Consider the following 12,998-nt stretch of genomic DNA (forward strand, 5'->3'; position numbering starts at 1 on the left):
GCGTGCCGCGTCACGTTTTGCGTCATCCCTCCGCGCCGCGCCGGGCGGATCTGGAAGCTAGTGGCCGCCGATGGAGACTGAGGAGGCGGCTGTGGTGGCAGCGCCGGTGTCTGGGGACGGCAACCCCGTTCCTGGACAGGAGCTGTTCGTGGCCTGGAATACAGTGAGCACCGGGCTGGTGCCGCTGGCTCTGCTGGGGCTGGTGAGGCTCAGGAAAAGAGCGGCGGGCCGTGTGGAGTTCCCGGGACCCTGCGCGCTTTAGGGCGTCCTGTTTGGGGTCCATCCGGCTCCGTCCACGGACCACAGCAGTCCTTCCTCCTTCTGTTGGCCCGCCTAGTTCAGCTGCCCTGGCAGCCCTCTCTAGCGTCGGCTGCGGGTGGGGGCGTGGGGTTTCTGCATCCTCCCTTCGGTTCCGTCCCTCTCCCGCCTCTTCCCTTCTCTGTGTTGTATTCTCTTTCCGCACCGTTTTCCAAACTCCAGGGATCTTCCCGGACTAGCGGTGCGGTTCCACGAAAGGAGGAGGAGCTCCGTGCGGCTGTGGAGGTTTTGAGGGGCCACGGTCTGCACTCTGTCCTGGAGGAGTGGTTCGTGGAGGTGCTGCAGAACGACCTTCAGGCTAACATCTGCCCCGAGTTCTGGAATGCCATCTCCCAGCGCGAGAACTCTGCCGACGAACCCCAGGGCCTTCTGCTGCTCCTTGACGCTTTCGGCCTGCTGGAGAGCCGCCTGGATCCCTACCTGCGCAGCCTAGACCTTTTGGAGAAATGGACTCGCCTGGGCTTGTTGATGGGCACTGGTGCTCAGGGGCTCCGAGAAAAGGTCCACACCATGTTGCGGGGGGTCCTGTTCTTTTCCACCCCTCGGACCTTCCAGGAGATGGTCCAGCGCCTCTATGGGCGCTTCCTGAGAGTCTATATGCAGAGTAAAAGGAAAGGGGAAGGGGGCACAGACCCGGAACTGGAAGGAGAATTGGACAGCCGGTATGCCCGCCGCCGGTACTATCGGCTCCTGCAAAGCCCACTGTGTGCAGGATGTGGTAGTGACAAGCAGCAGTGCTGGTGCCGCCAGGCCCTGGAGCAGTTCCACCAGCTCAGCCAAGTCCTGTGAGTACTGCCTGGTGGCTGTGCCCTTGTCCCTCCTGATTTCTTGCTTGCTTCTCTAGAACCAGCCGCCCTCTACAGGAGCTGGTGAGCTGACTAGGGAAGATGGCGTCTCTTCCACATGTTCTGATAGCCTGGAACATGAGAGAGGGAAGGTCCCAAGGGTCCCTGTTCAGCAAATTTATGCTCTGTCCCAGACACGTGTGTGTCTCTTCTGACACCTTCCCCAGGGTTTCGGCTTTACTTTTGCTGGGATCCCGCATAGCTTATGTCTACAGTAGCAGATTTGATTCCAAGTCTCCTGGCTTTACAAAAATCTGCTGTGCTTTTCGTAGACTCTTTGAGAGAGAAAAGACGCCCACTTTTGTGGGAGTTTGTACTTCCTAACTGAACAATGGGCTAGCTATTTCTTCTTTTCAGAATGTGTCAGATTAAACAAGTGTATGGGCATGCAGATTTCCTTCCCAGTCCTTCAGAGAGGAGAAGATCTCATTAGAGCCAGGTCTCATTGTAATCTCCAGGGACTATCACACCTTCTGTGGCAACTGGTGGTGGTTTGTCATGCTGAACAGAGTGCAGTAATGTAGCTGGAAGTCTTTTAGGTTGGTTGAGGGGGTGATCTTGTTGTTGGTAGGGGTCAGATATTTCAACATGCATAAGTGCTAAGGGCTTCTGCTGGGTTTATACCAGGTGAAAGTTATATGGCAACCTTTCTCCTCCCAAGGTCTATTTGCCACTGTAGACTGGGCTCTGCCTGAAAATTTAGGCATCAGCAGCTGTAATTTGTGCAGCAGGGAGTGATGTATCAATGCCCTCACTAGCCAAACCTTGGGTTCTGGTAGCTATCTCCTGCCACTGGTCACATGGGATGGCCAGCTGGGCAGGAAGTGCTCTGTCCTGCCAGCAGCTTTTCCTTGAAGCCATTGGTACAGTTTCCCCCCGTCCAGGAGGGCTGCAGGGTTATGGGCACCGGGTGTGTTCTGCAGGTGGGGCCATCCTGGGTGAGGGGCTGGTGTGCGCCTTGGGTGCTCCATGGGCAGGGCTTTCCTTTAGGCACAGACTCAGTCTGCTGGAGCGGGTCAGTGCAGAGGCAGTGACCACTACCCTGCACCAGGTGACTCGGGAGAGGATGGAGGACCGCTGCCGGGGCGAGTATGAGCGTTCCTTCCTGCGTGAGTTCCACAAGGTAACGACTCCCTTCTTTGAGCTGTGCCCTAATAGGGCTGGGAACAGGTGTGTAGCAAACCTGCCCCTGGCTGCTTGAGAAGCAACCCAAGCCGGAGTACTGAGTAGACCAGGACTGAGGGGTAGTTAGAGCTTCCTTGGTGCTAGGTAGAAGTCTGTCTTTCTGTGCCCTCGCATTCATTAGCAAGGATGAGTCTGGCATGTGTTTGACAGGTCTGTGCTGAGTGCTGTGGCTGGAGGCAGTACAAAATCCAGACTTCCTAGGGCCTTCTGGCAGGCACGGCAAGGCCAGGCTCACTGGTGGGGGCAGTGCCCAGAACTTCTCTTCTTTGTTCTTTTCCTTGAGTGTGGGCTCACTTGACTTCCCTTGTGGACTGACCGACCACCATCTTGCTCCCTAGCATGGAACTGGGGTGTCCCAGTGGGGCACAGGGTGCCCAAGCTGTTGGTTTTCTGTGGTTCTGTTCTTGCTTCTCCCATGTCCTCTTCCCTGCCACTTTCAGGCATCTCTGCCCTGAGGATATAGATTAGCCACATGGGGCCAGTGTTCAAAGTGAGTATCCCTAGGGCTGTGGCCTAGAGTGAGCATGAGCCCTGGGGGCTCGGGTGCCCTGAGGTGGAGGAGGTGAGCTGTGCCTGTGGTTGGCTCGTCTGTGCATCTGTGTGGCCCATTGTGGATCTGCATGTGCTTAAGAGAGGACTTCATCTTACGCTGCATCGTTTGCACAGGGGCTCATTAGTCACGTCTGAAGTCCAGAGAGTGGGTCTGTCTGCCCACTACCTGCCAGACACTATATGGAGGCTGTGTGCAATCTTGTCACACTGGGGTCCCTATTTCCAGAGACAGGAGTGGACACTGATGTGCATGAGAGGAGGTGAAGATTGATGGGATTAGGGACACCCATTGGGTACAAGTTTCATTGTCCTTATGTCCTCCTGTTGCAAGCCCCTTCAGGGCTCCCCTCAGCCCTGGGCAAAGGGTGGGGAGTGGCTGGGTTGGGCAGAGCTCGCTCAGCGTCCCCATACCTCACCTGCCAGTGCTCTCCCACAGTGGATCGAGAGGGTCGTTGGCTGGCTGGGCAGGGTGTTCCTGCAGGATGGCCCCACTCGGCCTGCATCCCCTGAGGCTGGAAACACATTGCGCCGGTGGCGCTGCCATGTGCAGAGGTTCTTCTACCGGATCTATGCCAGCTTGCGCATCGAGGAGCTCTTCAGCATCATCCGAGGTCAGTCCCTCCTTCCCCACCCGTGAAGGGCCTCTCTGCCAGTCTGGGATCTTCCCAGCAGCTTGGCTGTGTCCTCCTCCTTGTCCACACTGGGGCTTCCCGAGGAGCTGGACCTCCACCGAGGCCCCAGGTATGATTCGGGGGTGTGCACTCTGCTCCCTCAGCCTTGGTCCCTTCCCAGAAACGGCCCTTTTGTTTCTTTGGTCTGGGAGGTTGTCATGGTCAGACATTTCAGCATGCATAAATGTCAAGTGTGGTGTCCATTTCCTGGCAGGTGGCTCTTGTCCTGAGCCTCTGCATGGCCATGTGAACTCTTGTGCACCACATACATCCTGCACTGGCCCCACGCTGGTGTGTATGCACACTTCCATGCAGCCTTTCCCTAAAGGCCGAGCCTTTTCTTCCAGACTTCCCAGACTCCAGGCCAGCTGTTGAGGACCTCAAGTACTGCCTGGAGAGGACTGATCAGAGACAGCAGCTGCTCATATCCCTCAAGGCTGCCCTGGAGACACGGCTCCTCCACCCAGGTGCCTTTATGGCCACAGCCAGCTGACCATCCAGCCCTGGATTTGTAGGCAATCGGTTGAGGTTCTCAGGGGAGATGGAGGACCTTCAGCTTCATCCCTCTTTAGAGAAAGTCAGGACTGGGCTTGGTCTAGGGTTGTGTGTGGTTTTTTCAGAGTTGACTGAAAGGAGGAGGAAAGTTCTGGAGAAAGCACTCATAAATGGGTGGAAAGAGGATGGGTGCCTGAGGAATGGCTCTCTACATTCACCCTGGCCCCCAGAAATGAGGTCATGGCAGTGCCCCTAGATACCTGACCAGTGTGGTCAGCTGCCCACTTGGGTGCTGGCACTGGGGATACCGTTGTCCAGAATGTTATATGACCTCAGGCCCTTCCTCCTGGCTGTAGGTGTCAACACATGTGACATCATCACTCTCTACATCTCTGCCATCAAGGCGCTTCGGGTGCTGGACCCTTCCATGGTGATCCTGGAGGTGGCATGTGAGCCCATCCGCCGGTACCTGAGGTGAGGCTGTGCTCCTATGAGCCCCTGACACTCTTTGCCCTAGTCCCACTGAGCTCTTTGTGGGGCTCATGGAGGCTGAAGGATGCTTGGCTCTTGGGAAGCCAATGGTACAAGGTTTTTCCTAGCTGGGCTGAGTGGGTTTCCTTCCCTTTGTCTGTGCTAGGAGCCTATCCTTGTCCCCACATCAAGGGCCCTGTGTGCACAGTGACCGGGGGCCCCTCCTTAATCATCATCCCCTAGCACAGAGGTCCTGGCAGACCAGGGAAGAAGGCTTGACCCTGCGCCACCTTGGCCTTCCCATGGCAAGGAACAGGGACAGCCACAGGCGGTAGATGAGGGGAATGGGTTTGAACAGATGTCAACACAGCTCCCCAGAAGCCCCGGGCTCAGGGCTGTCGGTGCCAGGGACCCCTGGAGCTGAGCCACAGCAGCTGGTAGGGTCTGACATCTGTCCCAGACTCAGCCTTGCTGCCTTCCAGCCCTGACTGGCCTGGCTGTGGGCTTCTCAGTGTCTCAGCCTCTGCTGCTCCTCCCAGATCCAGCTGGGTCTTTTACCCTTTCAGAGCCAGATAAGTCTTCGCTGGCTACACTAGGGTGGGTGGAGGGAGGTGCTGTGAGTACCACATGCCATAGGACAGCAGCACTCACCCCGCAGGACACGGGAGGACACGGTGCGGCAGATTGTGGCTGGGCTGACTGGGGACTCGGATGGGACTGGGGACTTAGCAGTTGAGTTGTCCAAGACTGACCCAGCCAGCCTGGAGACGGGCCAGGACAGCGAGGATGACTCCGGCGAGCCTGAGGACTGGGTCCCTGACCCTGTGGACGCTGATCCAGGTCAGCTCCCCACTCCGGCCTCTCTTCGGCCCCTGCTGGGCTCTGGTCCTATGTATATATCTGTTGGTGTTTGGTCATATCAGGAGCACCCAGGATCTCAGGGAACTGAGAGGTCAGAGGTCAGGGCCCTGCTCACACTGGCGAACTTACTGTGTGCCACTATGCCGTCTGGTCATCCCAGCCTAGGAGGTACCCTGCTGGCCCTGCCCCTGGCAGTGGTAGTTGGTGGAGGAGGGGTTCATGATCCAGTCAGGGATGGTCCAGGTGGCAGCCTTTGCAGGCCTCATCTTGTGCCTGATCTCAACCCAGGGTTCCTGAGGGTAGGTGGGTCCCTGCCTTGTTCTTACCCTGGCACAGACAGTACATCTGCTCACTGGGAGGAAAACCCAGAGACCTGTGGTCTGTTTCCTGAGCCTGGGTGGCGGTCCAGGGAGGTCCCTGTGAGACAGGAGGGCCTGGGGATCCCAGCAGCTCCCCAGAACCCAATGCTAGGTCTCCCGGGAGGTACTGGGCTGCTCCCAGCTGCAAAGGGTGTGGAGAAGTGAGCTCTCTGGGGTAGCTGGACGAGGCAGGTCTGGGTGTCACTGTCTTTGCCGTGGTGCCAGCAGTGTGCCTGCCCTGCTCTCCCAGGGAAGTCGAGCTCCAAGCGGCGCTCCTCGGACATCATCAGCCTCCTGGTCAGCATCTACGGAAGCAAGGACCTCTTCATCAACGAGTACCGCTCCCTGCTGGCCGACCGCCTCCTGCACCAGTTCAGCTTCAGCCCCGAGCGGTGAGGCCTGCGAGGCGTTGGCTGGTCTCCAGGGGGCACTGGAGCCCACTGCTCCTGCCTCTGCCAGGATGAAGGGATGACAGTGCCCAGCTGGCCCAGGGGTGGCCCACCTGTGGGGGGTGCAGTTGGGGTGGGGGACAGCGCCCCACAGCCCTCCCAGAAATGCACCTTCCAGGGAGATCCGCAACGTGGAGCTACTGAAGCTGCGGTTTGGCGAAGCCCCCATGCACTTCTGTGAGGTCATGCTGAAGGTGAGCCCCAGGGCAGCCACCCCCGGCTGGTCCTCCCAGCCTGGGCCCTTGGTGAGGCACTGTCTCTGCCCTAGGACATGGCAGATTCCCGCCGCATCAACGCCAACATCCGCGAGGAGGACGAGAAGCGGCCTGTGGAGGAGCAGCCGCCGTTTGGGGTCTATGCTGTCATCTTGTCCAGCGAATTCTGGCCCCCCTTCAAGGAGGAGAAACTAGAGGTCCCTGAGGACATCAGGGCGGCTCTGGAGGTCTACTGCAAGAAGTACGAAAAGCTGAAGGTACGGCCAGTGGCACTCGACGTTGGTCACACCTTCCCCCCAGCGTCTGGCTCAGTTCCCTCTCGGCCCTGGGCCCAGCCTGTTTGCCCTCCACCTTCCTGGAGGCCTGTGGGTCTGCGTGCTGCCTGGCTGCCCACACTACTCGGAGGTGCATGTGTGCAGCTCGATTGTCTTCTTGCTTTATGGGGACACCGTGACCAGAGCAAGTCCTTCGAGCTTCTCTCCTTTTCTGTTGCTGACCCTCTGGCCTCCAGCTGGGGTGTTGGGTGCTCCCCACTGCTCCCGGCTGTTGGAAGCCGTGTCTCTGCTACGGGCATCCCCTTCAAGCAGGCTTGGCCTTCACAGCCTAACTCTCTGTCCCTGAAAGCTGCTTCCTCGGGTCCTAAGAACTAGGCCTAGGGCTCCTTGGAGGCTCTGGTCTCAGGGGCAACGAGGAGGAGGAGGGGAACAAACCCATTTTTGGAGGTCACTGGAGAGTGGCAACAATGTGCCCAGCATGACAGGCCAAGCCCATGTGGCACATGTCCCCTGGCGGCATGGCTGAGCCTAGTCCAGGTGGGTAGTGTGGCCGCATGGGCAAAGGGCTTGGGGGCCAGATTGTGAGGTCCTCCCTCCCTCCCACGCTGGTAGTTAGTCCTGTCAGGAGTGAGGGGGTCAGAAGCCCACTGGGGCTCGGGGCTCTGGTGGAGTTCGAGTCCCAGGCCACAGGGGCCAGCCCAACAGGTGCTTAGGCCTGAGGGGAGCTGGATGCCCTGGCAAAGTCGGCAGAGGATGCGAGGGGAGAGGGTCCTGGCCACAGCAGCTTCCAACCCTGGGAGCATCCGGGACCTGGAGGAGGTGGGCGGTGGCAGCTGGGGCTGGGGGAGTGCTTGGCAGGTTCTCTGGCTGATGTGGAGCCTGACACAAGCCGAACTGTGTTTTCTGCACGTGAAAAGCCTTGCCCTGCCTATGGTCTGGGGAGCCTGGGTGGGGCTGAGGCGGGCTGTGCTGCTGGTGCTGGTGCTGGTGGCCAGAGTCCAGCTGGTCCCCCATACCATGGCTCGGGTTGGAAGAGCCCAGTGTCCTGCAGCCAGGCCTGCATGGGCCTTGTAAGTGCAGGTGGCAGCCCTGGCGCCTCCTGCTCCAGCCCTCACTGTGGTGCCATGTGTCTGTGGTTGGTGCTGCACTTCCTGGTTAAGGATGTCTGGGTGGCTCCTGCCACATGCTCAGTGCCATCCCCTGCCCTTCTGGGTGCCTGTTGGTGTGAGGCACCCATGACCACCACAAACCAGGGACCTAGCGGGCATGTAAATGCACTGTAGTAGACACTTCCCCCACAGTGAGGGTGTCACAGGGCCACACTTTCTCCAAGGCTCTTGGGGATGATCCTTTTGGCCTCTTCCAATATCCAATGCCCCAGAGGTCCCGATGGACGCATTTCTTCTGTCTCTTTGTAAAGGACACTGATCGTCCTGGAGTAAAAGCCCTCCCTATTCCCATACAGCCCTGTTTGATGATCCCTTTCCCAAGTCAGAGATGCTCCCAGGTGCTGCAGTCAGGTGAACAGCGTGTCTGGTGGACACACTGCAACCCTGATAGTCTGCTCTGTGGTCCTGCAAATCATGGCCTCCCGCATGCAGAGTACATTTAGCCCGGCATTCCGTACCAAAAAATATATATTCAGCTCAAAGTCAGCCCTTTCAGCATGTCCTAAGTCCCGGATCTCAGTGTCTCAACTGTGTCTCAGGCAGGTATGGATGAGACCTGGAGGCCAAGCCATGCAGGGCAGATTTCCACTCCCCAAATGCAAGCTGGGACAGCCTAGGACTGACATTCTGGTCTCCAGAGGCAGAAACAAAGGGTTGTGTGCGCCAAGCAAGTCTGCATCCGGCAGGGGGCTCACAAAGCCCTGAGGCCTGCAGTCCTGCTCTGGCTCCATGTGGGCATCTGTGACTGTCCTTCAACATTTCATTTCCCTTGAGTTGAGCTTCTGTCCTTTTTCTTTTTTTGGTACCAGAAATTGAACTCAGGACCTTGTGCTTGCCAGCCAGGCACGGCACCACTGAGCTAAATCCCCGGCCCGCTTCTGTCCGTTTTCAGTCAGGGAGTTAGTGTTGCTGCCGGTACAAAGTTCTCAAAAGCCATGCTGGCTTCTCCTGGAGCTCTTAGTATCCAGGCTGGCAGGCTGGAGGGTCCTCCACAGACAGCTCGCAGACACCACATCCGCTCTGGTTGCTGCACGGGTTGGTCAGACCCACAAGTTGCCTCTCTTCAGCAGGTGCTTGTCCACCTGGCCACCTTGGCTGTGTCTGCAGAGCTGCCTGGTCAGCAGGTCATGGCTCCCTTTTACTTAACATGTCCTTTCTCGGTCTCTGTTCTCTCACATTTTCCTCTAAGCAGCAAGGAAAAAGCCACTGCACCTTCCACATTCTGCTTTGAAGTCTCCAGGTAGACGTCCATGCTCTTCCCTTGCGAGGCCTGGTTTCCTGCCTTCAGAAGGACCCTGTGAGCCAGGTTTTCCTGTCTCTCCTCCAGTCTCCAGTGCACAGCCCTGGTTCCCCCTGAGCACTCAGGAGAAGCACCTTGTGTTCTTATTTCTCCAGCACTCTATACTCAGTACGTTATTCTCCAAGGCAGCGCCAGGCCTCACCTTCCATCATTTTTGCCGTCTGTGTTTGTCCAGTTCTCTCTCCAGGGCAATCTGGGCTTTCACCGTTGTACACCTTGCTGTTCTGGTTCTACCCATTGCCCGTTTCCAAAGCTGATTCCATGTTTCCCTGAAAATAAGACCTATCCAGAAAAGAAACTAGCTGTAATTAAGAGCCAGTTGTTACCACAGTGACACCCAGTTCATGCACAAGATTACACCTAACCATTCTCTGGCTCAGTGGCTGCTCGGTGGCTGCTCGGTGGCTGCTCTGTGAGGGCAGGAAAGGCAAGGCCCAGCTGACTGGGGCCAGCTCTGTGTTTTTCTCCTTCCGGTATTGGGGATCGAAGTCAGGACCTTGTGCTTGCCAGGCGGCCACTGCGCCCCTGAACTACATCCATGGCCCAGGGCCAACTCTTGATCCCTAGTTAGGGCTTATTTTGGGGGGAACACAGGTAGGTAGTTGTCAGAGCCAGCACGGGGTCTGTCCTGTCTCGTGATTTTGTAATAAAGCATCGCCAGCCAGATGGCTTAGAAGGATGGAGGTGAGGTGTCAGGTACGGAGACTGGAGCCCAGTGTAAAGGTGTTGGGCTGTCCCCCCCCCCATACAGGCAGGGGGTCCTTGCCCCCCAGCAGTCTCTGCTGTCTCCTGAATGTGGCAGCGTCCTTGCAGGACTGGCCCCGTCATCATGTGGCCGCCTCCCATGCACTCGTTTTAATCTCGTCCTTTTCCTCGTGGGGACACCAGTCCTCAGCATCCTCCTGCTGGCTGATCCCATCTGATCAGCTCTTCCCAAGCAGGGTCACCTTCTGAAGTGCCAGGGGTTCAGACGTGCACATGCCCTTTGGGGGTGCAAGCTAGCTTATGGCAGTGGCCTCCATCTGTGCCAGTGGCTGAGGAGATGGAGCCCCTTCTCACCCGGTGCCAAGTCACCCAGGCCTGGCACTGCCCATGCTGACCCCTGCTCTCCATAGGCCATGCGGACCCTCAGCTGGAAGCACACCCTGGGCCTGGTGACCATGGACGTAGAGCTAGCTGACCGCACTCTGTCTGTGGCGGTGACACCCGTGCAGGCGGTGGTCCTGCTGTACTTCCAGGACCAAGGTGAGCCAGCATTCCCGACCACGCAATGCTGGGCCCAACTCTCTGGCCCGCTGTGGACAGGGTTGGGCAGCCTGGGCTGTGCAGGCAGCAGGCCCTTCCCTTTGCCAGGGCGGCAGGGTGCTGTGGGTCCTGCTGACTTCAGAGAGGCAGAGTGGGGCTGCCAGGAGGCGGGGCAGGTGTGGCTTCCCCAGCGTCTCCATACTCTGCCCACAGCCAGCTGGACCCTGGAAGAGCTGAGCAAGGTGGTGAAGATGCCAGTGGCACTGCTGCGGCGGCGCATGTCTGTGTGGCTGCAGCAGGGTGTGCTGCGGGAAGAGCCTCCGGGCACCTTCTCTGTCATCGAGGAAGAGCGGCCACAGGACCGTGACAACATGGTGCTCATCGACAGTGATGAAGAGAGCGACTCGGGCATGGCCTCGCAGGCTGACCAGAAGGAGGAGGAGCTGCTAGTGCGTTGGCCACGTCTGGTAGGCGGGCAGGCGGGCGAGGGCCAGAGAGCAGCCCCTGATCCACTGCTCTGTCCCTGCAGCTCTTCTGGACGTACATCCATGCCATGCTGACCAACCTGGAGAGCCTCTCGCTGGAGCGGATCTACAGCATGCTGCGCATGTTTGTCATGACGGGCCCCGCACTGGCCGAGATAGACCTGCAGGAGCTCCAGGGCTACCTGCAGAAGAAGGTGCGCGACCAGCAGCTCATCTACTCTGCTGGTGTCTACCGCCTGCCCAAGAGCTGCAGCTGACGAGCACCCACTAGGCCCTGCCCAGTGTGACCCCAGAGGGCTTGGGGTGCCCCCTGTGCCCCACCCCCGTGTTCCTACTCTCCTGCTGGCCCCCATGTCTCTCCCTGCCCTCCCCTGCTCTGCCCCCAGATCTCACATTAAAGTACATCAGTCCATCCTCCTGCGTCTAGGTGCCTGTGTAGGCCCCACACACTGAGGCTGCCCGTAGAGCGGCCATTCTGCCTTGGTCCACAGGGCCTGGACCCCCCACGGTAGGTTAAGGGACACCTGTGCAGCCAGCCCCACTGAGTCCTGTGTCTACCCTAGAGACCCAGGTCATCGTGAGCAAGGGGTGGCCGTCCCTGTGGGCTCGACAGTACCTGGCTGGCCTCTAGCCCCTGCTTTCTTGGCCCTTGGAAGCTCTCACTTTCCACCTCTGGGCTCCTGTGTTGGGCGCCGTGCCAGGCCAGGTGCTGCTAGGACATGGGGACTCCACCAACCCTGAGGCCAAAGGTGAAGGACTTCGGGATCTGCGGTAAATGTGACCTGGCAGCCAGAGGGCCTGGGTATTGGCCCACCAGGCCTGGGCCACGTGTACCTGGAAAGGCAGATGACCCCCAGCCCCTCCAAACCAACGGGTGGGGTGAGCCAGCTCCGCCTTTGCCTGCATCTTAGGGACAGGTTCAGTCCAGGAGGTGCCAGCACTGCCATCACCGGGGATCCACGCCATAGGCCTGCTCTGAGCTTACCCGCACCCCAGGCCTAGAGCCGCTGTTCCCGGGCAGGAAGTGTTCTGGGCTGAGGCACTGACTTCTGGGGGGGACAAAAGCCCTTTGGAACCCATGCTGCTGTCCTGCCTGAGGTGCATTCCTCAGCCTTGAGCCACGCCCAGCTTGAACTGTGTCCTTGGCTCCAGGTCCCCTTTCGGTGTCCTCAGATTTGCTGCTGCGGGCCCAGAGCGGCCACCCCCATGACCCTGCCCAGCTCTGGCCTGTGCTGCACCTGACTGGGTCCCTGCCAGGGTCTCCCCTCCCCTTTCCCTGCTCTCCTTGCCTTGGTGCAGGAGAGGGCAGTGTCTCCCACATGACCCAAGGATTCTGCTCCCTGCCAACTGCAAGCCTGTGCTGGTGCCCTTGTCTTACTGGGTCCCCCTGAGATCTAGCCATGACCTTAAGGCTGTGGTGCCCACAGGCCCCCTCTGAGGTGGCCCTGTCTGGATCCTGCCACCTGTAGCCACCACCTGGCCTCTGGCAGGGTGTGCCTTTGTCCTAACCAGGATGTAAACCTGCTGGACTGGCCTGGCAGGGTGGGGGTGCCAGCTTCTGGCTGAGGGCACACCTTGTGTCCTGTGTTCCTTTGGAAGTGTCCTGAAGATCAGAGCCTCCTGGGTCATAGCATGGCTGCTGGCCTGTCCCCGCGACCCCTGCAGGGGGGCCTGTGTCTGCCTTCAGGGTGCTCCAGGAACCAGGGCCTCCGGGTCAGGCTGCACCCCCTGTGATGGCAGGAGGCCAGAGCCCCACTAGCCTGGGGTTGCATTTGCTCTTGGTGCCACCTTGGCTTGGCAGGTCCTGAGGAGGAGGCTGGATGGGGTGGCTCTGATCAGCCTGAAACAGCAGGTCCAGGAACATGACCCAGGAGGTTAACCCTGACCGCACCAGCCTGAGGAGACTGGCTGACCAGTTGGCAGAAGAACTGACTGCTGGCACAGCGGACTCCAAATTAATGATGGACCAGGACCCCTGGGTGGCACCTGCAGCCCCTTCTGAGCAGCTGCTCCCGGAGGGCTGCTCTCCAGGCATGGTGGGGATCCTGCTCAGCCAGGTGTGGCCATTGACCCTGGACCTCATCTGACTGAGGGTTCTTGGTG

General features: G+C 59.0%; 1 protein-coding gene across 1 annotated transcript; it reads left to right on the top strand.

Moving 5' to 3' along the window:
- The first annotated feature begins 7 nt into the window (after positions 1–7).
- Positions 8–11,309, top strand: Anapc2 (anaphase promoting complex subunit 2). The gene is made up of 13 exons (XM_004848770.4): positions 8–202; positions 481–1,103; positions 2,154–2,286; positions 3,337–3,511; positions 3,919–4,038; positions 4,423–4,540; positions 5,196–5,377; positions 6,008–6,149; positions 6,325–6,400; positions 6,475–6,678; positions 10,281–10,410; positions 10,624–10,859; positions 10,940–11,309. The coding sequence occupies exons 1-13, from the start codon at positions 71–73 to the stop codon at positions 11,150–11,152; spliced, it is 2,484 nt and encodes an 827-aa protein (XP_004848827.1). The 5' UTR covers positions 8–70; the 3' UTR covers positions 11,153–11,309.
- Positions 11,310–12,998: the final 1,689 nt, after the last annotated feature.

This window comes from Heterocephalus glaber, unplaced genomic scaffold (assembly GCF_053883595.1).
Source record: "Heterocephalus glaber isolate CG9 unplaced genomic scaffold, H.glaber_assembly_v1.0 deba00001479, whole genome shotgun sequence".
Taxonomy (NCBI): Eukaryota; Metazoa; Chordata; class Mammalia; order Rodentia; family Bathyergidae; genus Heterocephalus; species Heterocephalus glaber.

Coding starts and splice junctions, on each gene's coding strand:
- Anapc2 (XM_004848770.4), top strand. CDS start 71: ATGGAGACTGAGGAGGCGGCTGTGGTGGCAGCGCCGGTGTCTGGGGAC. Junction 203..480: donor CGCTGGCTCTGCTGGGGCTG/GTGAGGCTCAGG, acceptor TCCAAACTCCAG/GGATCTTCCCGGACTAGCGG. Junction 3,512..3,918: donor GCTCTTCAGCATCATCCGAG/GTCAGTCCCTCC, acceptor CTTTTCTTCCAG/ACTTCCCAGACTCCAGGCCA.